General features: G+C 47.2%; 1 protein-coding gene across 6 annotated transcripts in view; it reads left to right on the top strand.

Annotated features, from left to right (window-relative positions):
• HBT (CDC27 family protein) overlaps positions 1 to 23,653 on the top strand; it is an 88,728-nt gene that overhangs the window by 49,043 nt on the left and 16,032 nt on the right. For 4 of the 6 annotated variants that reach the window (XM_086780046.1, XM_086780048.1, XM_086780043.1 and 1 more), the window contains exons 6-9: positions 19,057 to 19,355; positions 19,438 to 19,611; positions 20,329 to 20,593; positions 21,893 to 22,128. In XM_086780046.1, coding sequence (XP_086636172.1) covers positions 19,057 to 19,355; positions 19,438 to 19,611; positions 20,329 to 20,593; positions 21,893 to 22,128 — 974 coding nt within the window. The remainder of the gene's footprint in view (positions 1 to 19,056; positions 19,356 to 19,437; positions 19,612 to 20,328; positions 20,594 to 21,892; positions 22,129 to 23,653) is intronic. The other 2 variants (XM_086780049.1, XM_086780044.1) reach the window with 1 other exon arrangement.

Raw genomic sequence — 23,653 nt, 5'->3', positions numbered from 1 at the left:
AAAAGGATATTAGCAAAAATACACAACTGAAGTGTATGCAAAATAGCATCTTTGATTCTTTTGTACAAAATTATACGCCTTGATGTGAGGCTGGAATCCGCTAATCTATAATTCAGGCGAAGCCTCGGTATCATTATAGTGCGTGATCTTTGGTTGAGGGCAAAAGGCTGTCATATGACCTACTGCTCCACAATCTGTACACGTAGGCTGCCACAGATGTTGTTTCACACTAGCTCAGGGTTTCCTTCCAAGTGCTACTCTTCCCTGGAACTCAGGAGGAAGAGAAGGAGCTGGGTGAGGATCTTTAGTCTTCAGATGTTCTTAGGAGATGTCACAGAAGGCAAGTGGGGCTTCTTCTTCACATAGCATGAATGCTCATCCAAATCCTTAGGTTAGCGTTTCTTGTATTGCTCGGGAGGTTTTGGGATGAGGAATTCACCGTTAGGCTGTACCTCGTTGTTGCCGTTCCCTCAAAGGTACCTAAAATCCAAATCTGTGGGATTTTCAACGTACATGTGTGCTAGATCTTCGAAGATACCAATCGATCACAAGCTACCTTTCCAAATAATAATCTTTCTACGTGCGGATAGCGTTGGTATTTGCTCAACAAGGATAGCGTTGATATCTCGTCTGACCAATTGTTCTAGAAGCTTGTCCAACTGCTATGAATAAAACTCCTTCTGGGCATCCAAGATCTTCTAGAACCCTGTAGCCATATGCTCAAACAATGTTTTGGTGTCGTATCCCAACAAAGCTATTCTGTCCATCGTATAGAAGTGAAAAATCTTCCGAGTCTTTCCCAAAATCTTTGCCTTTTTCCAAACAATGTGGAAAAGCTGCATTGTGATACCACTGTAATAACCGCTCGGGGACCCGGAACAATACATAAACACTTCAAATTTGCAAATAGAGTATGAAAACATAGCAGGAAGCCACAATAATATAAAACACCGCATTGAGCCGGAATGGCTAGCCCCCCCTAGGAACTTCTTTATTCAGATAGAAGCTTTTACAAGAAACCAAGATGTGGGTACGGACTTCCACCGGATTTGCCGCAAAGCATCTGCAACTTTTCACAAAGCGTATATAATATTCTAGCTTCTCTCTCCTTGCAGAAGATAGTCCACAAACCAGCCCAAAGCTGTCACAAACAGTCCCAAAAGTCAGCCTTCAATCACCACTTGTTGTACGGTCAAATCCGTGAGAGAGGAGCACTAGTTGAAACCACATGTGTGCGAACTATACGGTTGTACGGGAGAAACGTCCCACGTGTCTGAGGGGGGTGCGGGGATCAAACGCCGCACCTTACCCTTCCATCGCTCCACGTTCGGCCGTGTTCCCGTCTCAAGTGAGCACCAACACCCATACAGAGGCAAACTTTTTGGCGCGGGCTAGCACACCTTGAGAGCACCACACCCCTCTGGATAGAAATCCTTATTCCCAAGGGGGAAGAGGGGGGGGTTGGAGCATGAAGAAGGGAAACACATTAACAAAGATTTTGTTGATGTCAAAGAAGTTTTTAAGGTCGTGGAGTTTCCTAGGCAATATAATAGTGATATTGCATTTGAGTTCCCAATAAATTGCCTTCCCTGGAGTGTGTGAGAGAAGCCATTGCCTAGGTAGTTTGAAGTGTGTGAATGGGTGCTGAACTGAAGCTGTTGTACGGCTGTCTAAACCGACGAGCCAGGAGAGGACAAGGAAAGTGACCAGTTTCAGTGTACTGTACAGCCAGCGCAAGAGAGAGAAAAGGAGTGGGAAATCAGCGCTGTATGGCTGTTCTGTACAGCCAGGGCACAGAAGAGAGAGAGAACAGTTGGCTTCCTTGCTGTACGGTCAGCACAAGAAGTACCACTAGCTGCGCCTGCTGTACGGCCAGATGTTGGGGAGAGAGAAACTGCACTCAGTTGCGAACGATGATAAAAACAAAAGCCTCTTTTTTTTCTTTTTATAAAGTTGACCAGCTCTATATATAAGATGCCTTCTTTTCCTTTTTGCCAAAAGAGGCTGGATGTGCTCAAAATATCCCTTTTTATGCTCTTCCCAGCTTGTAGCCCAAGTTTTCTCTAGGCACCTCGTTGTGTCCACTTGTTCATAATAATATGTCCAACTCGTCATTAATGATGTGTGAACAGAACACACTGACTTATAAACATTATAAGTCACTTTAATGAATTAAATCCCATGGTGCTCATGCTTTTTAGCTATCTTTCAGGCCAAACTTTGCCAGTGAATGCTTCAGCTTTCTTTTGTGGAAAATCCCCATTCTCATCTTGGTTATGTTCTGTGTATGGGCTTGCCCCAAAACATTGATCAAGACTGGTGAAGGGACCAAATGGTGACAGAGGCCCTGTACTGCCAGTGTACCGTTGCTATCGGATTACCCTGGACTTTGGGCATCTGGATCCTGTGGCCTAGCTATGCGGTGTATGCGAAGAACAGGGTACCCAACGTCTCCTCCCTGTCATCTTGATCACACCAAGTTCACTCTCCTGGGTCCCACTGGCGTGTGAGGGGTTGGCTCTCCCAAATCCATTAACTCCAGTCTCTTCCCGGCCACCTTGGCCAGAGGGGGGTCAATGTGCCACTTGTGGCTGAAATCCGATCACCCTCACCCTCTGTAAGGTGCATCCACTGAAGTCATCCAAAGGGGGCTCTAATCTCTCTAATTTGTGATGGGGTCCAATCGAAAAAGTGAGCAAAGCACAGGTCTCATCCGTGCCATGAACTGCCAAGAGACCTAGTAAACACGCCTAGCCACTGCGGGGGGGTCGAGTCAAGGATAGGGGTCAACCACTCCTAAGGAATAGTAGAGTCGATGTCAAAGCTGAGTCTATGTTTGTCCCGGATCCCAGCCAGGCCTCTCCTCTGAGCCTTAGGGGGAGGCTGTCTAAATGCAAGCCAATCTCCAAGGGATCTGGTAGGTCCTATGCTCAATGCTCCCCATGATACATGAGGCCGGGCCCACAGCATGTGGCCATTGGGTAAATAGATTTGGGGGTTCCAGATCAGGGGCTACCAAAGACGCTCCTTGGAGGCTATCGGAATTGATTGCTAAAGGGCCGACCTAAGGTGATCCTAAGCTCAGAGTAGGCTGGCGGAAAATCTGTCTTCAAAAGCTGGGCTAAAGCCGTTTGCCCGCATCCTGTGAAGTGCTCTACGACCAAGGGCCCCCTTGGCTCAGAGGACGGGCTAAAATCTTGGCCAAGAGGAAGTCCTTCCAAGGCTCACCACCTGGGAGAAAGTCCTCTAACAATCAACTTGCCCAGCAGGGCAAGGCTCTGAATGGAGGGGTTGATGATGCCTAGGCTCCCTCTCTGTCGTGGCTAAATGCTCCAGGCCACTTTGGCCCGGGTAGGCTTCCCATCGTTGCCAGCCCACAAAAAGTTGCGGATCAACCGGTGTACTTGACCAATGCAGGTTCAAGAGAAGGCCGAGCAAGAAGTAATATACCACATGGTGGCAAGGACCTGGTTCGCCGCCACCACTCGGCTGGCTAACTCCAATACAAAAGCTTCTTTCGAATGCTCAGAAGAAGAGGGACTATATGTTGCTTTGGGGAAATATGTCAAATGTGGGGGGGGGGGGGGGGGGGGGGGGGGGTGTGTCCTCAAAAACAACAGCTCCATCATGGCCTCGCAACCTGCTACGATCTCTCCACTTGTTAGGGCGTGCAATCTCAAAGAGATCCCCAGTGACTCTATCTCCGGCCTACGTCCAGAAGGAAGCTTTGGCATGGTATCTGTACTCCACCCTCCTCTCCTCTATGGATCCGATTTTTGCACGGGCGGCAGTAAGGTGACTCTCAATCCACATGGTATCGGGGGAACTCTCTTGAAGATGCTAGAGAGAAGCAAGACCCTGCCGAATGCTCCTCTCCTACTCACGGAATCCCGCCAATATGCTCTTTGCTGCCTCTTGTAATAAGTTGCTGATCTCGCCAGGGTCATGTCATCTAACTGCCACGATCAACTCCTTCCGAGCAGAGCACTTTGAGCTTGAGACTGTAGCCGTGCCTCCTCCGAGTCTATCCTCTACTGACTTGATCATGTTAAAGTCTCCACCCATGTACCAAAAGTCGGCCTGAGGGAGGGACTGACGGATTGTACTCCAGAAGGTGGCTCTGCCTACAACGACGTTCAGGGCGTAAACATTGAGGAAGCCCACACCATGCTTTCCAATCCTAATGGTAACCCATTGAACTCGTCCAATGACACCATTGCCACTAGGGTGAATTCAAGAGTAAGTTTTATGCACAGTGTTTGTCTCCCAATTTTGCCCAAAACATATGCAAAAATTGGAATTGACTGGATCAAAAAGAGGGGGAATCTATCATTTCTTTTGTATCAAAGTTTTGGAAAGTGCTATTGGAGTTAATCCCCTTTGTGAAGATAGATGAAGAGGAAAAGAAAGAGAAAGTTTGAGTTAGGTCTTCAACCCATCTTTCAACATGGGCTTGAAATCTACGCGAATCAATCTTTGCAAAGCAACTACAAATTCAGCTTTGGCCTCGAAGCAACGCAATGTCAAAGGGGTGCAATCCAAAATTGATATAAGCATGGGAAAAGGCAAGGACAAAGCTAGTTTTAATATGCATGAGGGTAGAGAGAAGAAGCCATTGAACAAGAGGAGCACATATGGGTTGTCTCAGCAACAAAGAGCACAGTACATGAGAGAAGGTAAATGCTTTAATTGTGTAGCAAAGACCACATATCTCCTTAATGTACTAGTAGGAGCTGTCCTAAATCAAGGACATGCCATTGCATTCTCTCTTGGCATCTATGAAAAAAAGCTATTGGTTGTAATTCATGCTCTTACAGTATGGAAACAATACTTATTGGGAACTGAATTTACAGCAAGACTGATCACCAAAGTTTGTGGTATTTTTTGGTGCAAACTAAGCTCTTAGAGAAATATATGAGGATGACCAATTTCCTCTCTATGTTTCATTTTCAGATTTTGCACACTCTTGGCAAGAAGAATGTGGTTGGCTGATGCTTTATCAAGAAAGCCATATGTGGTTGCAATTTCAGTTGCCTCCCATCATGACTTGTCTAGCATGCAAGACATGTATCATTGGATGCTAAATTTGCAATTATATGGACTGATTTGATGGCTGGTCATGCACATGCCTCTTATGTAATAAAAGGTGGCTATCTTATGAAAGACGATTGTCTATGTGTATAATCAAACATGAGGCAAAAGGTTTTGGATGAATGCCATGCTCCTCCCTATGCAAGACATAGAGGAATATTGTCTACCACTCAAGTGATTGAGAGATATTGCTTTTGGCTAGGTATGAGAAATGACATAGAGGCTTATGTACGTGCATGCATCACGTGTCAAAAGCTGAAATTTGATAGGCAAAAGGCATCTGGTTTGCTTCAACTTTTACCAGTTTTGAACTAGCCATGGGAAAGCATTGCTATGGATTTGCCTCGTACACAGAATGAGAATGATGCAATATGGACTATTGTGGGTTTAGCAAGCAAGCTCACTTCTTACCTGTTAGAAAGATCATAAAAGTTGAGGATTCGCTCGCTGAAGCTGTCGCCCCCCCCCCCCCCCCCCCCCGCTCGAGCTGTCTTCACCTTTTCCCGCCTGCTCGCACCTCCTCTCCCCGCCTTCGAGCCTTCACCTCTCCCCGCCTGCTTGCACCCCCCCTCCGCGCCCTTGTGCTTTTCGCGCCCCCCACCCTCCCTTTCGCGCCCATCGCCGCCTGCCCCCGTCTCCTTCGCGCCCCCCGCTCCCCCCTTCCTCCGCATCCCGCCCCCCTGCCTTCCCCCCCCCCCCCCCCCCCCCCCCCCCCCTTTCGCGCTTACCCCGCTCCCCTTTCGCCCCCCGCCGCCCGGTTTTTCGCCTTTGCCTTCCGCCCCTCCCCTTCTGTCTTCCGCCCTCCTCTGTCTTCCGCCCCTCCCCCTTTGTCTTCCGCCCTTCCCCCTCTTCCCCTCCCCGCTCCGCTTTTTCGTGCAGCTTGGTTCCTGCAAGACCCTCTGTTTTTCACTTCGCCCTCGACTCAGCTTCAGCCCCCTCGCCCGCCCCTGAGGATACCCCCATCAGACTTTCTCTTTCGTCAGAAGTGGAAGCGAGCCTCGCCACAGAGGTGGAACGCCTCCAGGCACACTCCACCATCTGCCGTATAGTTGGCACTCGCCCCAGCAGAGGGGAGATCCGGGATCTTCTCCAGGCCCGCCTTCTTGCAGATGTGGGCAAGATCCTAGACGTTCAGCTATACTGGGCCGCGGACACTGCCAGATTGAGTTCGAGACAGCCCAGAACGTGGCCCAGGTCCTAGCCATGAGTCCCCTTGACATCAGGGGCGCTCGGGCCTTCTTCAGACATTGGCAGCATGGTTTCGACCCAGCAGCAGCCGAGCAGGGAGAGCGCCTATTCCATGTCACAATTTGCTTTCCTGGACTTCGCCGCGCGAGTACCTTCCGCTCCTTTCTAGGATAGGATCATTGGTGGGCTCGGTGCTTGAGACTGGCCCCACAGCAGCTTCAGTGTGGCTAGAGCAGCTGGCCTGCCTTCGGTCAGAGTTTTGGTTCTTGACATCTCCTCCCTTCCGAAGGTTATTCAGCTACCTAGGATAGGGAGGGGATGGATCGATCAGAGAGTGGAGTTTTCGGGGCTCCCGAACCAGTGTTTTATATCCAGGCAGGTCGGGCATGCTCTCGCAGGAGACCCCGACCTTCACCGCAGCATTAGACCTCCGATGGCCCGCCCACAGATGCGGCTCGGCAGGAAGCCTCTGGGACACTTGCTCAGCCCACAGAGACCTCGGATTGGCAGCCTGGGCAGGGGCGCCGTAGAGGGAGACAGCCACAACAGCATGCCCAGAGACCGACGCAGCAGCAGACATAGCCTCATCATCATTGGGTTCCAGTGAGGAACAACTTTGCTCCCCTCCAGGAGGAGACCCCAGCGCAGACTGAGGATCAGGAGATGCCAGCACCTCCCCCTTCACCCCCACCCCCACCCCCCCCTCCCCCGTCCCCCCCTCCCGCCTCGCTTCCTCCTTCGCCTCCTCCTGTTCCCGCTCCCGCATTTTCAGCGGCTCCTTCCCCACCCCCTTCTCCCCCCCTCCTCCCCCTCCGCTCGCCTCAGCTCCCCGGGAGACACTGGCACTACCCTGGTGCTCACCTGCATTTCGGCGGGCACTCAGCACCGACCTTGCTCGCGCACCACAGAGGAGACCTACCATGCCGATTCGTGCTTCACGGATATCCTCTATCCGCAGTCGACTGAGTAGTCTCGACACTAGACAGCGTTGGAGGCTTTCGACTACTCCTTTACACGCCTTTTTGGAGCGGAGGGCCCCCATGAGCCAGCACCCATGAGAGCTCATGTGGTGATACCTCCAGCCCGAGGGGAGGAGGCACTTGATTCAGCGGTGGCCTTCTCCTTCCCTCTTTGCGGCACTAGCGACCGGGAGTGGACTCTGGATCTCGCTCTTAGTATTTTGAAGACTCAGGCAGTTGAGTTTTCTCACCATGTGAGCGATTTGGAGATGACAGACGTGATAGGCCGACTCTGGGAGTTGGCACACTTCTTTGATACCGAGAGTGCGGATGCCTCCGGGAATCGACATTTGGTGGTTCGCATAGTGGCAGACCTAGCACGAGACCTAGGCTATGTATGCATACATGAGGTTTCTCTCTCCGAGCGGGAGGCAGTCGCTATGGGACAGCCACTGGCACCTGGTCCGAGACTCTTGCAGCACACCGGGTGGGCAGATTCGTAGCCGCTCGGATGGGGATTACTCTCCATCCAAGCCGCTTGCGAAGGCCCGCCATATGGCTGAGAGAGCCTCCACCTCAGCAGGTCATCCATGAGGATCATCTCATGGAATGTACAGGGCCTTGGCGGCGCACACTATGTACGTTATCGTGGTTGCTTGAGGTAGGAGCTTCAGAGATGCCTGGTTGGGGGCAGTATTGATATTCTGATAATGCAAGAGCACCATTTGAGTGAGAGCAGGATTCGGAGATATGGCTCGGTGATGCCTGGTAGATGGGACACATTTTGGTTTGCAGGTTTTGGCCCCTTGGGTGGGCAGGGAGCAGTATGTATGGTCATTGCAGATGTAGGCCATTGTGGATCGCGGGGTCATTGTGCCTGGTAGAGCGTAGTATGTTATTCTGAGGATGCACGATGAGCACTTTGGTGTGCTCAATGTCTATGCGCCCAACCATGCTAGTGCCAGAGCAGAGTTCTGGACCCTTGTTACAGATGCATTGCCCGAGGCCGCACATTGGTGTGTCGGGGGAGACTTCAACATGCTTGAGGACTCAGCCGATAGGGTGGGAGGCAGTCATGTTACAGTGCACGGCACAGAGCTTGTAGCTTGGGAGCGATTTTGTATGACACTGCGGATCGCTGATGCATGGCAGCATGAGGCTTTCTCCCGTTCTCAAGATAGTCTTAGTTTTTCTCGGTCGGATCGCCGGCAGGGAGGGACTAATCTATCACGGATCGATCACTTCTATGTGGGCGATAGGCTCGGGGAGCGTGGTGGCTCCGTTGGCATTCTCGCTGGCACATCTTTTTCAGGCCATGCGCCACTTATTTTGACACTTGAGGAGAGGACACGGGAGACCAGCTTGCAGTTGAGGATCCTAGAGAGGATACTTACAGATCCCAGTCTTTTTGAGAACATTGAGAGGATATGGCATGATAGCCAGAGCTCTGACCTGGATACAGCAAGCCAGTGTGCCCAGGGACTCATCGAGCTCAGCTCTTTTTTGCACGCTACAGCCTTGACACGGCTGGGAGAGACACGAGAGCGGGAGCGTCGCTTGAGATGTAGCCTTGCTTCGCTCTAGCGTCTTCAGGAGCAGCTGCCTACATGTGAGTGGGTGGCGTCCCAGCTGAGCCAGGCACGCCAGGAGGTTAGAGAGGCAGAGGAGCAGAGACACGAGTTCTACTATCATCGCCAAGCCTCTCAGTGGACGCAGCTTGGTGATAGAGTGACTGGGAAGTTTTTTGAGATCACCGGACCCCGCCATGCTCGAGCAGCAGTACGCCAGCTCAGGAGGCAGGACGGCTTGTTAGCCACTGAGCTCGGGGAGATTAGAGCTATTGCCACTGAGTTCTATAGAGACCTGCTTTCAGCGGAGCCAGCCACAGAGGCACATGATGCTTGCAGACAGACTGTGTGAGCCCATGTGCAGAGGAGGGTCACAGATCGTATGCGCACGGTTTTAGGTGAGCCCCTTTCAGAGGATGAGCTTGTTGAGGTTCCTTCCGCGTCATAGTTGCCCTGGGGAGGACGGATTGACGCCTACCTTTTTTATGCGCTATTGGGACCTTTTGGGGCCAGGCCTCCGCAGGCGCTTTCAGTATGTTTTGGACAAACGGGGGATGCCACAGAGTTTTTCAGAGGGCTTGATCTTTCTTATCCCCAAGAGGGAGGGAGTGTCAGATGATATTCGGCATTGGAGGCCTATTATGATCCTCAATACTGTCTACAAGATCCTAGCAAAGGCCTTGAGTTTGAGGATCCAGCCCTTCCTTGGGGAGTTGATTCATGTTACCCAGACAGGATTCGTCAAGGAGCGCAGTATCCTTGACAACATTTTCACCTTCTGGGAGGCGACGGCCCGAGCTAGATTTCTCGGTGAGGACTTGGTCATTATGCTTCTCGATTTTGAGAAGGCATACGATAGAGTCGATTGGGGTTTTCTAGAGGGCACTATGCTTCGCCTTGGTTTTGAGCCAGACTGGATTCGAGGAGTGGCGGCTCTATATTCCACAGCTCGTAGCCAGGTGTTGATGGTAGGAGGACGGGGGCCGAGTTTTGAGTTGACCAGATCAGTCCTTCAGGGATGCCCTCTCGCCCCGTTCCTTTTTCTTTTCTTTGCAGAGGCTATGAGCATGTATCTGACAGCAGAGGAGGTTGAATTGAGAGGACTCCAGCTTCCAGTCCGGGGTGAGGACCTGCTCGATTCTGAGTTTGCTGATGACACGGGATTGTTTCTGCATGGCCAGGAGGCCAATCTACAGAGGGTAGAGCAGTCGCTACAGGTTTTTGGTGTGGCTTCGGGAGCATTGATCAATTGGCGCAAGACAGTGGCTTTTTGGATCAGTAGCGCTCTCGCTCCGGCATGGAGCCCAGACCCGGGTTTTAGATGGATTCCTCCTGGCACAGCAGTGCGGTATCTGGGATGCCAGATTGGACTTGATTTGTCACCTGAGCAGCAGATCGCCCCGCTTCTTCTGAGCATTCGGAAGAAGCTTTTATATTGGAGTACAGCTCGGCTATCCTATTAAAATAAATCCCCCCCAAACAGAAGCTCAAAAAGATTTTCAGAAGGTGCATTAGAAATCAATTATAATCTATTCAAAAGGCCTTATCCTAGGGGTCCGAATTTTCGAAAAAAATTAAATTAAGGTTCTGAGGGGCCAATCAGATTTATCCAAATGTAGGAAGGAGATAAATAGAAGAAATAAAGAAAATCACCCCAAAAATGAGTAAATACTCACATAAGATGAAGAGTGGACTAAGGACCAAAGGAAATACTAAAAAAATAAAGTTTTGACACCTCAAGAGTGGGGATCCCCCCTAATGAAGGAGGCGCCTATTTCACATGTGTGGTAGAGTTTTAAATTCTCAAATATTGAGATATTTCATCTCTCCTCTCTCTTAATTCAAGTCTAGTTCCAAAAAGTAAGCTAAACTGACCCAAAAATGCTCAAAAATTGACCAAACTGATCTGGAAAATTCTAGAATCAGTTTGCTTGGTTAGAAGCTCACTTTTTCCTATAAATAGAAGCCTCCTCCTTTGTAGAAACTTAATAGTGTTTTATGCACTATTACTTTACTCCTCCCCAGAGCCAAAAAGTAAAATGATGCTATGCCTTGTTGGAAAGGCAATCAGGTGCTTTTAGCGACTATGTGGTACATCACGTCTTGCTGGATCTTCTCGAGCTCTTGCATCAGCCAAGTATAGAGGCTGATCAGGAACTTTCTTTGGTCAGCCAGGTACAGAGGCTGATAACGAACTTTCTTTGGTCTGGGCGGGATGGTCAGCCGGCTCGGGCTAAGGTTGCTTGGGTAGTTATTACTCTTCCGCTGGCCCAGGGGGGCTTGGGCATTATAGATTCAGCTGATCAGAGTGGAGCCTTGTTGGGGAAGCTTATTGTTCGGGGGCTGCTTCCAGGCGCTGAGCCCACTTCATTGATCTACTCAATGACTTTGACTGGTCTATCATACCTGGTAGAGAGCTTCGGACACATCCCTCTTCTCCGAGCCTTCTTTTGAGTCTAGCTTTCCCGAATGACTTTGAATGGTTCATAGTACTTGGTAGAAAGCTTCAGACACATCCCCTCTTTTCCAGGCCTCTTTCTAAGTCTGGCTTTCTCGAATTTCAGCAGTACCCAATCATTTTCTTTAATGTCCAATTTCCTTCTATACTTATGTGCATCCTTTTTATGCTTCGCTTGAGAACACTCAATGGTTGTCCGCATCTGTGCAAAGGCAATATCAAGGTCCCTAACATATTCATCGCGGGCAAAGATCCCATCCTTTGTACAAAGTGGCAATACCACTTTGCCATACATGATCTGTACAAGCATGCACTGTGTTGTTGTATTCAAATTCCACAAGCGGCAAATACTTCTCCCAAGAAGTTTTCTGATCAGCCACATAGCATTTAAGCAAATCCAATATGGCTGAATTTGTAGCTCCACTTTGCCCATCCATTTGAGGATGATAAGCTGATGAAAAATTCAGCCTAGTGATCATATTGTCAAAAAGAACTCTCCAAAAGAGACTCGCTGTCCTAGGATCTCTATCCCCCACAATTACTTAGGGATATCGTGATGCTTAAACCCCTGTGACAAACATTTTGACCATATGCTCGACTTTTCATCACAAGTGGGAGGTCTCTGAGAAAGCCCCGGTCTCAGCAACTCCCAAGCTCGCAGGATGCTCAAGGCAAATCTGTCCTCCCATCCTCCTCTAGTCACATTATGCACCTCCAACTCCTTGGAGATTCTCCACGATGCCAAGGGTTTTGAGCAATTCTGTCACTGCCAATTCTTCCAAATGTTGAAATCCTAATTTTGCAAAAACCCTAATTTACAAAAACTCTAATTTAGCAAAAACCCTAATTTCAAGAAGGTGTTTATGAATGGCAACCAATTCGGGTAAGAGCTTCTTGAGTTCTGTAAACCTACTCTATATCTACGTTCTTGGCCATTAAGGTCTCCTATGTCTCCACTTGAAAAGTGTATGGATCTCAGTGGAGCATAGCTGGCTATTGCATGATATTGGGGATTGGGGAGTGAGGTCCGTTGTTGCGATTGAAGGAGTGGATTCAACCTCTTCAAGGACACAATATGTTTGGAATTTTTTTCATATGCATGAATGTCGTTGGAATCTGGCAAGCATTGCTCATGGAGCTTGTATGTAAAATTCCTTGATAATACAAATCGTGTTACAAGGGGGGTCGGTCCTCTCTAGTCCTCAACTCCGACAGGGGGAATTACACAAGTGTACAATTCACAACCACCCTTGATCTCTATTTGCCTCTATGAGTCCTTACCTCATAGCCAACACCATCATTCATAATTCCACATAGGCCATTCTTCTCCATGCCATTTGCCAACCAAACCCCCTCTTGTCTCATAGCCTCAGAACGGATGGTATGATGAGTGCCAAGCCACGTGGCTTCACCTCTTACAGTAACAGGCTCGTGGAAGGATCTTTGCATTGAAAACACAGAGATCCTTCCATTGCCTTACCCTGTAGGAAGAAGTGAGCATTCTTGGCTAGGTGTGAAGAGGAATTGTACTATCTTTTCTCGAGTGCGGACAGCTTGGATACCTGGGGTATCCTTGTGAAAAAGAGAGTGCTTACAATCATGGGAGTCTTATGTGCAGCAATTATGTGATACTCTCAATCAGCACTTTCCCAACCTATCCCATGTTCCTTACCGCACATCCGCCATGCTTTTTACCACAATGGTAGAGCCAAGTTGTGTAGAGCACTTTGCACATGGATGTGACACCTTGGCACCTATCCTAGATCAGATCTTTACGAGCACTTTGTGTGAAGTCCTGCCTACCTCTTAAACCAATAACACCATTAGCCATACCTTGGCCAAGATTTATGGCGTAGTATTGGAGATCGAGATTGGCTTCTTAGCAAAGAGATACATATAGAGGGCCATTGGTTAGTTAGGGTTCAACATTGGACCATATTTTCACCCGTATAGCTATCATTGAGGAGGCCATGCCTTGAAGACAAGAGGTTTATTGTTTCTTTGTGGATGTCGGGAAGGCTTTTGACTGAGATCGCCATGGCATTTCGACAGGTTCCGAGCACTTCTCTTTGACGGGCTCCTCTTCTTTGACAGGTTCCGAATCCTCTTTAACTGGGTTCTCCTTGACAGGTTCCGAAACCTCTTCCTTCGTTGAGTGATAATTTGCCGTTGATTGAGGAAATGCCGTTGATTGAGGAACCATCGGGAGCTTATGTTCTTCGCGGACAACGAAAGGGCTCCACCGTTAAGTTAATCAGGGCTGGGGTCGCTCTATGAATGGCCGGGCTACTAGAGGTCCAAGTCTTCAAAGGTGCTCCCCTTTCTTCGAGGTTACCGTGCTGGAAACCGAACTTTGCGTGACTCCGTCCCTCACATATTTCCAGCTTATTGAGCGTGCTTCCTTTCCTGGGGAACAAACGCGAGGCACCTAACACTAGGACAGAAACGAACATGGCAACGAAATTGCGTAGATGATTCTGAGTTCCTGCAGCTCGCACCCCGTGTCCACGGCTACACGCCAAACTGAGGTGGAGAATTCATTAAGCCACCCTTGGACATGTTCTTAGACCGGCCTACAGAGCTCCATTTTTTGCCAAAGATGATGTGAGGTGTGATGGCATTGTATGAGTCAATGACGGGATGGGCTTGGGCACCGAGAGGTCTATCCAGGGAGATATATAGCACTATTAGGGTCAATCAAGATTGCCGACTATCGCCTATCCTGTTGGGACTATATATAGAATATGGGAGTTGGTCTAGGCAAGCTGTAGTCCAAGAGATTTGAGTAGTCTAGATTCTCATATGAGTGGTGTAGAAAGGAAGATATTGACTCGATATTACATTTGGGACGGATTATTGTTTAAGCTTCACAAGGTCCCAAAGATGTGGACATCTTCACAAAACTTTGTAGAAGTGCCATGATGCATCTATTGCAGGGCACCCACAATATACAAAGTATCTTAGCCTTGGTTGGCATGCTATTTTACTGGTGCATATGAATTCTTTGTGGAGGATTATGTGCGGAAGTGTACCCAATGTTAGCCCAATAAAGTGGACGGGCTTAGAGCTGGTGGTACAATACATTTACTTTAGATCCTTGAAAATAAGTGGTAGATATCTTAAAGGATTTTGTGGTTGGGTTACTATGGACAAGCAGGATCATCATCAATTTGGGTTTTTGTGGATGGATTGACTAAGGTGGCTAGGTTTATACCTACTAAGTCATCAATGAAGAGCTATGTGTTGGCTCATATCTTTGTTGAGCAATTGTACAAGCTCTATGGATTGCTTGAGGAGATTACCAATGAGCGGGATCCAAATTTACTGCACAATTTTGATAAGCAGTGTTTACTAAGTTGGAAATATGGTTGAGCATGTTGTCATTAAGTCATGGCGGGATCAAGCGGACTAAGTTGGAAATATGGTTGAGCATGTCGTCATTAAATCATGTGGCTGGATCAAGCAGACTAATGAAACTATGGAGGAAATGCTGAGGGTATACATCTTTGGGAGATAATTTGAGTGGGAATAGTGTCTTCAACTAATAGAGTTCGTGTATAACAACAGTACGTATTCGGCTATTGGATTTAGCCCATTTATGCTTATGCATGGTTATCAACCCAAGTCATCCATAGTTGTAGGACTAGCGGAAGTTCAGCTATAGAATTTTCGACAAGATATGTTGAAGATTGTAAGAAAAAGTGTGAATAGTGCTAAGGACCGAGCCTAGGTTTATGCTAACTAGAGGAAAACTCCTAGAGTCTTGCCCAAAGGACTCACAGACAATGAGAACCAATAAACACTACAAGTTGTCTTCTAGGTGGTGTGGTCCTGATTTAATCACAAAGAAGATAAGTGATGTAGCCTATCGGTTAGCACTTCCTTCAAGAATCTAGATTCACCAAGTGTTAAACATCAATTGTTTGAAAGAACGGCGATGAAATCGTTTCAATGGAAGAGATTTGACGGCATCGGGGAGATTGGGGCCTGTATTGGTAAACAAGTTTGGAGTCCGCCCTAGGCCCAGATTTCAAGTGCGCAAGAAGCTTGCTTGGCATTGTTACATCCAGTGCAAGACGTCTGGATGACGTCTGTTCAAATTTAGCAGATAGTTTGTGTAGGTGGGGTATTGGAACCGTTGATGCCTTGCTGCATACGTCATGCTTGCCAGATGGCAATGTTGTTGAGCTCCCACCTCTTGCTCACACGGGTCTATGTGGTCCATTGAGATATTGGTACTGAGGAGGCATGAATGTTTGAGATCTGAAAGTGTGAGCTGGAGGGAAAGACTTGTACTGCCCTCCTCGTAAAGTAGAGATGCTCCTACTTCCGTGACCCAAGCAATCATTCCTCAAGTGACGTCCTAGTTTAAGAGGTGAGCAAACATAGAGTCCTCCATGAGACATGCTCTGCCTTAGGAGAATCCCAAAGGTAGTGATTCTGCGACTCTTGGAGGGCGCCACAACAGGTGCAAGTAGCTGAGTTTCATGCATTTCTAACCACGTGCTCACTGCAATGCTCTTGTAAGCAAGCAGTGAAAGGAGAAGGGAAATCTTCAGAGGCTGAAAACTCTCCCAAAGCCGGTGCCAAAAATTCAGAAGAAAAGTTGGAGAGTGGTTTTGGGCTCACCATAGGCCGTAGCAAGAGGAGTGCCATCGATCTCTTGCAACAAAATGCAGTGGCCCAACTTGGCCAAATACAGGAAGAAGGGAATGCTTGGGGCCTCCCACTGAATGGTGGGGTCTGGCTGGTGGCACTCTCCAGTGTTGCACTGCAGCCAGGCAAGAGGGGTGCCACAAAGGTTGTTTGCAACCTCAACTTTCTAGAGGAGAGGGTGATGTGTCATCTGCGGTTGTGGAAGCCAACTACCCTTGCGTGTTCAGCGCGGGCTAGATAATTCCCCTTCGAGAGTGTTGAAGTGGGTTGTAGCGTGCCTTGGTTGTCAACTACAAAAGCCAAAGGGTTGAGCCCTTCTGAATGCTAAAGATCTCTAGGGGAATGTTGATCTGAGAGATTGAGGTGACCCATGTAGAACACTAGTCATGCCTTTGTGCTAGGGTTTGAGAGAAGAGAGCAACGGAATCAAGCACGCACGGCACACACACGAGTCCTAAAACTATTGTTCTGTATTATGTACATGAAAGAAGTGTTACAAGTGGAATTTTAAGTACACGAGATGCTTAGAATGAAGATATCAATTCACAGCCCATGCTTTGCTGAAGATTTCCATGGCAAGCATGTACTCAAGGTTGTTAGAGGCGTCAGAGGCGTTTGGTACGAGGCGGGTATGGTACGCGCCTCAAAAGACTCGTATTTTTTAGAGACGTTAGAGGCGTGTTAGAGGCGTCTGTTTTATATATATATATATATATATATATATATATATATATATATATATATATAGTGAAAGTTGAGAGAGAGAGACAGAGAGACTAGAGTGTGTTTGTATGAGCCTTGAGGGAGGGAAAGAGAGGGTGTGCATGAGAGGGAGAGAGAGAGAGAGAAAGAAAGAAAGAAAGAAAGATATATTAACGTCTACGAGAGGCCAAAGTCGGCCTATGAGACAAAAAATAATACAACTGTGTTCTTCCGGTCATCGGAAGAAAAGAAACAAAAGAAAAAGTGTGCATGTGTCTGGATACAACTGTGAATCATCATGGATCGGTGGAGCCCATATACAAACAATATAAGGGGGGTGGGGATGTGGATGGAGTGCTAAGGCAAGATGCATCTCTATATGCTGAAGGGGTAGTACAAGCATGCTACAGAGGCGTTTGGTACGAGGCGGGTATGGTACGCGCCTCAAAAGACTCGTATTTTTTAGAGACGTTAGAGGCGTGTTAGAGGCGTTTGTTTTATATATATATATATATATATATATATATATATATATATATATATATATATATAGTGATAGATAGATATAATATATATAGTGAAAGTTGAGAGAGAAATGAAATGAAATGATATATTAACGTCTTCAAAAGTCCAAAATGACCTATGAGACCAAAAAGGTTACAACAATTGGTGGATCTGATACAATGTCTGTGTAAGAAAAGCTAAAAACAACTAACTGAAACTGAAATAACTGTGAGGAAAAGTACGGTACTAGGAGCTCCTAATGGATAACATCTGGGAGGAAAACTCTAGCAACAAAGGTAAGCATCATACACATCACTATCCAAAGATGTCTCTCATCGGTCGATGGCGGATATCCTCAATGTCCTCCATGGTGAGTACTCTGACTGGACGTCTCCCATGCCGTGCTAGTATGGTCCTGATCCTCTATTGTAGTCTCCGCCGGTGTCGAGATGGGCCTCTCATCTTGGGGCGCCTGGACCGCCCCAGCTATATAGCCCGATCAATCAGTGTACCTCTAGTGCGGCTATACATAGTGATAGATAGATATAATATATATAGTGAAAGTTGAGAGAGAGAGAGAGAGAGAGAGAGAGAGAGAGAGAGAGAGAGAGAGACTAGAGTGTGTTTGTCATATATATATATATATACATAGTGATAGATAGATATAATATATGTAGTGAAAGTTGAGTGAGAGAGAGAGAGAGAGAGAGAGAGAGAGACTAGAGTGTGTTTGTATGAGCCTTGAGGGAGGGAAAGAGAGGGTGTGTATGAGAGGGAGAGAGAGAGAGTGTGTGTGAAAAAAAGAAAGCTGTATTAAACGTCTGCAAAAGGCCAAAATAACCTATGAGACCAAAGTAAAATGAAATGAACCGGTAGAGTATAGAGAGAGCTCCAAAAGTGGGTATAAAAAACATCATCATCCTAGTGTGTTTGAAGTTTGAACTTTGAACTTTGGGTCTTGAGAAAGGCTTAAGGGAGGGAGGGAGAGAATGAGGGAGAGAGAGAGTGTGTGTGAGAGGGGCTGCCTTGGGCCCGTAAAGCATAGTTACCACGGAACGGGAACGTTCCGGGAACGTCGGATGCTAGAACGGGAGCGGGAACGGGAACGGGAGCGGATCGGGAACGTCGCAGAACGCCACGTCATATGACATGTCAGCATATGACACAAAAAAATGTAACTTTTCGTATACGGATAGCCAAATATGCTTCCTAATATTTGCTCCCCCAAGACATGAACATACATTTCTGCAAGCAAACAAACGTTCCGCATTTTTTTTTTTTGGCGGAACGTTCCGGCGTTCCGGGAACGTGCCTTCGCCCGGAACGGCGTTCCGGCGTTCCAGGAAGGCGGAACGACGTTCCGTGGTAACTATGCCGTAAAGCCCCCGTCTAAAGACTCAAACCAGTAATATATATATATATATTTTGGTGGACGCCTCGATCAGGCGGTCGTACGCCTCGAACGCCTCTTACAGGCGCGCCTCGTAACAACGATGCCTGTTCTACTGCATTGAAACACTCTGTAGGCTCCAAATGGTGGGAAATGCAGATGTTTTTGACAATTTTCCATCGCATGTATATATATATATGAGCTTGCACATCAAAGCTTTGCTCTGAATCGTGGGATCATGAGCCCTCCTTTGTCGAGGGGAAAGGTAAGTTGCAATGTTATCAGCGAACTCGGTATCCAAAAGCTTCTACAGTGTAGAACACTTGTGCTTATGTGCAGTAGAGATAGAGAAGAGATCAGCAAAATCACATGCACAACACACACAACAGTCCTAAACTATTGATTTGTATTATGTACAAGAAGAAAGTATTACAACTGCTACTTTCAAACCATCATGTCTTGCTGTGTTGAGAGAGAATCAGCATTGGACAGTGTTCTTGATCATCAGGAAACTATGGTTAAACTTAGACTACCATGCAGGTGCAGAAGACGAGGCTGCTACATTATATGGTGACTTGGCCGTCTTACACTTACAAAGGCAGCAACTACAATGGGACTCTCAGTCTCAGCATCTTCCTCAGGTAGAAATGATGGATTCACCAACTGCCATGAAGCCTAACAGATCTCTTTACTTAAACGATACAAGTCCAAAGCAGACTAGGCTGAATTCTATCAATGATATGGGAGCAAGCACAGTTTCTACGAGTGGAGTTGGAGTCCATACACCAGCTTCAGGAGGCATATCTTTGTACACTACACCGTCACCTGGTCCTTCTCAGGTATGCATCGATATGCACGGGTTTTCTTTCAGTGTTTGATAGGGCTTATCAACATCTGCTATTCTGCTTTATTTCTTTACAGGTACCAGCTGGACCTCCAGCTCTGAACAGAGCAATTCATGGACTGTTTGCAGCCTCTACTGCTGGTGCCTCTAGTTATTTGGCATCCCAAGTGGGAGAGGTATCACCAAGAGGTTTGAATGCGCCTGCACAACAGCAACGGCGGAAAGTAATGGATGAAGGAAAGCTAAAGAAGGTTATTTCCTGCCACCTGTTTATTTTTTCTTTTAAACTTTGTCGCATGAATTTGGTTTCTAGAGATGCTTGGATCCAGGGGTGTTGTAGGACCCATCTGCCAAGATGAGGCTCTTCTTAGTTGCAATTTGTATGAGGTGTTGTATGGTTGAGTGACGACTCATGTGTGGATGGAGCCCTTGAACAGCAGAAGATGACATGCTCCACCTTCATGCTAGGTGATATGTGTGCATGTGCTTGCCTGCATGCATGCTTCTATGCAAGACCACATTTGTAACCCTGTATGTGCATTCATACACGTGTAGCATGTCCAATGTTACAAAAGGTACATATATACTTAGAGATATACACATGCGCATAGGCACGTATGTTCATGCATACAAGCATACATATATTGTTGGCATGCCCATGTATGTGCACCTATATATATGTATACATACATACACACACAAATACACAGAGTTTTGCACATATCAACACATTCTTATATGCATGCATATCTGTGTGTGTGTGTGTGTGTGTGTGTGTGTGTGTGTGTGTCTTTATACAGTAAAGAAATAGAAAGTTTGGTTTTACAAAAAAAAGAAAAAAGACTGTGTGTGTGTTTACCTAGCATGCAATTTGAACATGACTTTAACTAAAAACGAGAAACTGTTTATGAGCTGTGAATGGCATGGTTTTGCTACTCTTGAGTTTCATATTTTGATGCATGGTATAGGTATCAGGAAGATTGTTTGCTGCTGAGCCAATTCCTCGAAGAAGCACAAGGCTTTCGGGTGATTCTAGTGCTGGATCTGGCCAACAAAGTTCATCAATGGGGGGTGGCTTGCTAGGAGCATCAGGTGGGAATGGATCCGGCCATTCTCCTGGTGGCGGGGCAGGAATGGCAGGGCCCACAAGTAGGAGTGCAGCTGCAGCTTCTTTTCGCTCGAGTACATCCCGAAGAAGTGTTGTTGGATTACCTGAAACCAATGTTGACAATGGTAATATCACTGTGATGCATAGTTTATGCTTTTTAAGGCCTAAAGAGAGCATACATATGCCTTCTTTTGAGGGCATGGTGGGAAAAGAGGGTGGGGGGTGGTTTGAGGTGGGATGAGTTTAGAACAGGGGATGTTGTTGTGTAGAATGTCCATATACTACTTGTAACCTCTCTACCTCTCTACCTCTTGAATCATAAGTAAGAAAACTTCAGCTATTGGGTAGACCGAAGGGCAAGTGCTTAAATGTTTGGTCCATAGTGGTAACAGAGAGTGTTGTTCTTGTGCAGAATGTCCATGTACTACGTGTAACCTCTACCTCTTAAATGAAAAAACTTCAGGAATCAGGTGGGCTGAAGGGCATGGTCCATAGTGATGACAATGACTCATAATAAGATGATACACAGGAGTGTAGGGTTGAAAATGACACCCGCTATGTCCTGATGCGCATGCCCCCCCCCCCCCCCCCCCCAAAAAAAAAAAAAACACACCACATGCACATGCGTGCTTGCACGCGTGTGTGCGCGCGCACACACCGGCTCCCCTCCCACTCCATGCTGTGTAGGTACATTATTGATGATTAAAGAAAGGCCAAAGGCTTCCTTGCTGTCTGATTAGGAACCTCATTGCGCACTCACTGGTGTTGGAGACAGTAGAGCCACCTGATTCTGGATACTGCTGCAAATGATGGACTGCCTCCAAGATCTTCTGGTGTTGCAAAGAGGACTGCTAGAGGAATGTATGCAAGCTGGGATCTCATCTGCAGAAGTTAGGAACCTTTCAACTCTTAAGTGCAAATGGCATTCAAAGAGAGGAAAAGGGAAGGGAGAGTGGGCTATTCTTCTGCTTGGATTTCACTTAACTCTCAAAGCATGCCTGTCAAAGTGTTGCCAATTGCACTGGATTTGGCTTAACTCTCAAGGAATGCCTGTCAAAAGTTGTCTATTGCACTGGATGCTTGAAATTTGGGCTTCCTGAGTACTTGTCCAGAATCTTTCCATGAACATGAAAGGGACTTGCTTGTTCTCTACCTGTCCAACTGCTGTGCAATTGTTACTGCTGCTGCTGTTCATTTAAAGCTTGATAGTTCCTGAAGCACTGATAAGTTAGCTCTCACATGTTCGAATGCATACATTTATGTATCCATTGCTATCCATAATGGTGGCAGATTAGGTGAAGATCTTACATTCTTTCTGGCAATGTTTTGGGAAGCTTTTTTGTTTTGTTCAAAGCACAGGTTTTTTGCACGCTTAATGATTAGCTGGTTACTTGTTTTGATGGTATGGTATGTGCTATAATCAGGGCGGAGAAGCGGGGACGCTTTTGATGATACAGGTATTGATGAAGGTGGCATGGTTAGTGGAAGGCGTGGTTTCACAGGTGGAACAGAAGAGGATTCACAGGGTCGTGGCAGGGCAAACATTAACAGTACTGCCCTTCCTCGTGGGAAAAGGTCTATGGAAGGCGCTATGGAGCTTTTGAGTTTGCTCAGACTCTTAGGAGAGGCCTATAGGCATCTTTGTATGTATCGGTGTCAGGTGAGTGAAACTACCTGTGTGCTTTTCTGTTGTTTAGGTTTTTACATTGCTCTAAAGGTAAGCCTTGCAACTAGTATGAGAGTTGTGTGTATGTGCGTGCGTGCGTGTACTTGTGTTACACAGACTTTGAATTCAAGATACTCTAAAATGCCAGTTGCTTATGCAACAGACATCTGATACTTCAATCTACCAGTTTTGGTGAATGGCTCCCACACACCCATGCATTTGAGGCAAAGCATGGTATTATTGCTGGGTTGTGGACTTGCCAAACACATTCTGTGTCACTAACTTCTGGCTAATGACATGTGTGTACATGTCTGGCCTGGGTATAGGTATGGATCATATGGGTGGTTCCCATATGGAGTCCAGGGGCATGACGATGATGTTTTGGATGTGTGTACGGTGCCCATAAGGAGTCCAATGACATGGTTTAACGACTCATAAAGAGTAGCGACTCTTTGAGTGTCATATGATTGATGGGCAGTGCTGGTATGGACTTTGGGCGGCGCTTGTATGGATACTGGCCATGTAAACACGGTGTAATGTGATGGCCAAGCGGTATCTATGGTGTACAGTTTAGTGGATGGTTGATTTCCAAGTCAACAAGTGCATATGCATATTTGATGGGTGCCTGGATATTATTTTTCTTTCACACTTTTTGTGTAAACATTGCTTGGTATCACAACCACAAAATAATTTGCACAGTACACCACACTAGGGGCTGAAGATGGGCTGACCCTGCCTTTAGGTATTTTATATCACCAGAAGGAGTCTGCTCTACTAGCCATAATGGACCATAACTATAGCTACCAGCTATAGATTTCTGGCTATGATTTCACGACGGTCGCATGGTACCTAATGCTTGTGTTTAGGAAGCTCTTGGGGGGATGTTATAGTTAGTATCAGGGCTTAGAGCTTAAGACATGCATAAAGGCTACCCTTATGCATATAGGCACGGCCTTACGCATAGAGCTTAAGGCCATGCATAAAGGCACGCCCTTATGAATGTCCTTGAGCTCTATGCATAAGGCTACTTTATGCGTATCCTTAATGCTGCCTCAAGCACTATGGTCCATTCAAACCCTGAATGTTCCATGAGACAATCCACATATCGAAGAGCGGTGGGATCGGATCTGCCCTCCACTCTTAAGAGTCTTGGGCGTGGGTTTGGATCTTGAGTAATCACAATCTGTCCTGGGGCAAAGATTTGCCAGGTGGTCACAAATCTTGCCCTCCAGGTGGAACCACTCCCGCCGGGCCCTAGACTCCATCTGTCACTGTGAAGGTATCTGTAGGAGGGGAACCGCCATCGAGACATGAAGAAATACAAAGAGGAGCACCTCCAGGCTAAAGGACACCAACTCCCTGCCCTTATCCTTGCGGCTGGAGCCACCCAACTCCATCTGCACCAGCGGCCGAAAATGAGTGAGCATGTCAGTAATGTGGAGGTCTTACAGATGGTGGGAGAGCTCTACCACCTGCCCATAAATGGCGGCAAACACGGACTCTAGGGCTCCATACCATC

The sequence above is a fragment of the Cibotium barometz genome, chromosome 41, assembly GCF_041138505.1.
Source record: "Cibotium barometz isolate CiBa-2024 chromosome 41, ASM4113850v1, whole genome shotgun sequence".
Lineage (NCBI taxonomy): Eukaryota > Viridiplantae > Streptophyta > Polypodiopsida > Cyatheales > Cibotiaceae > Cibotium > Cibotium barometz.
Note: the sequence above shows the minus strand (reverse complement) of the source record. Positions and strands in the feature narration are given on the sequence as shown.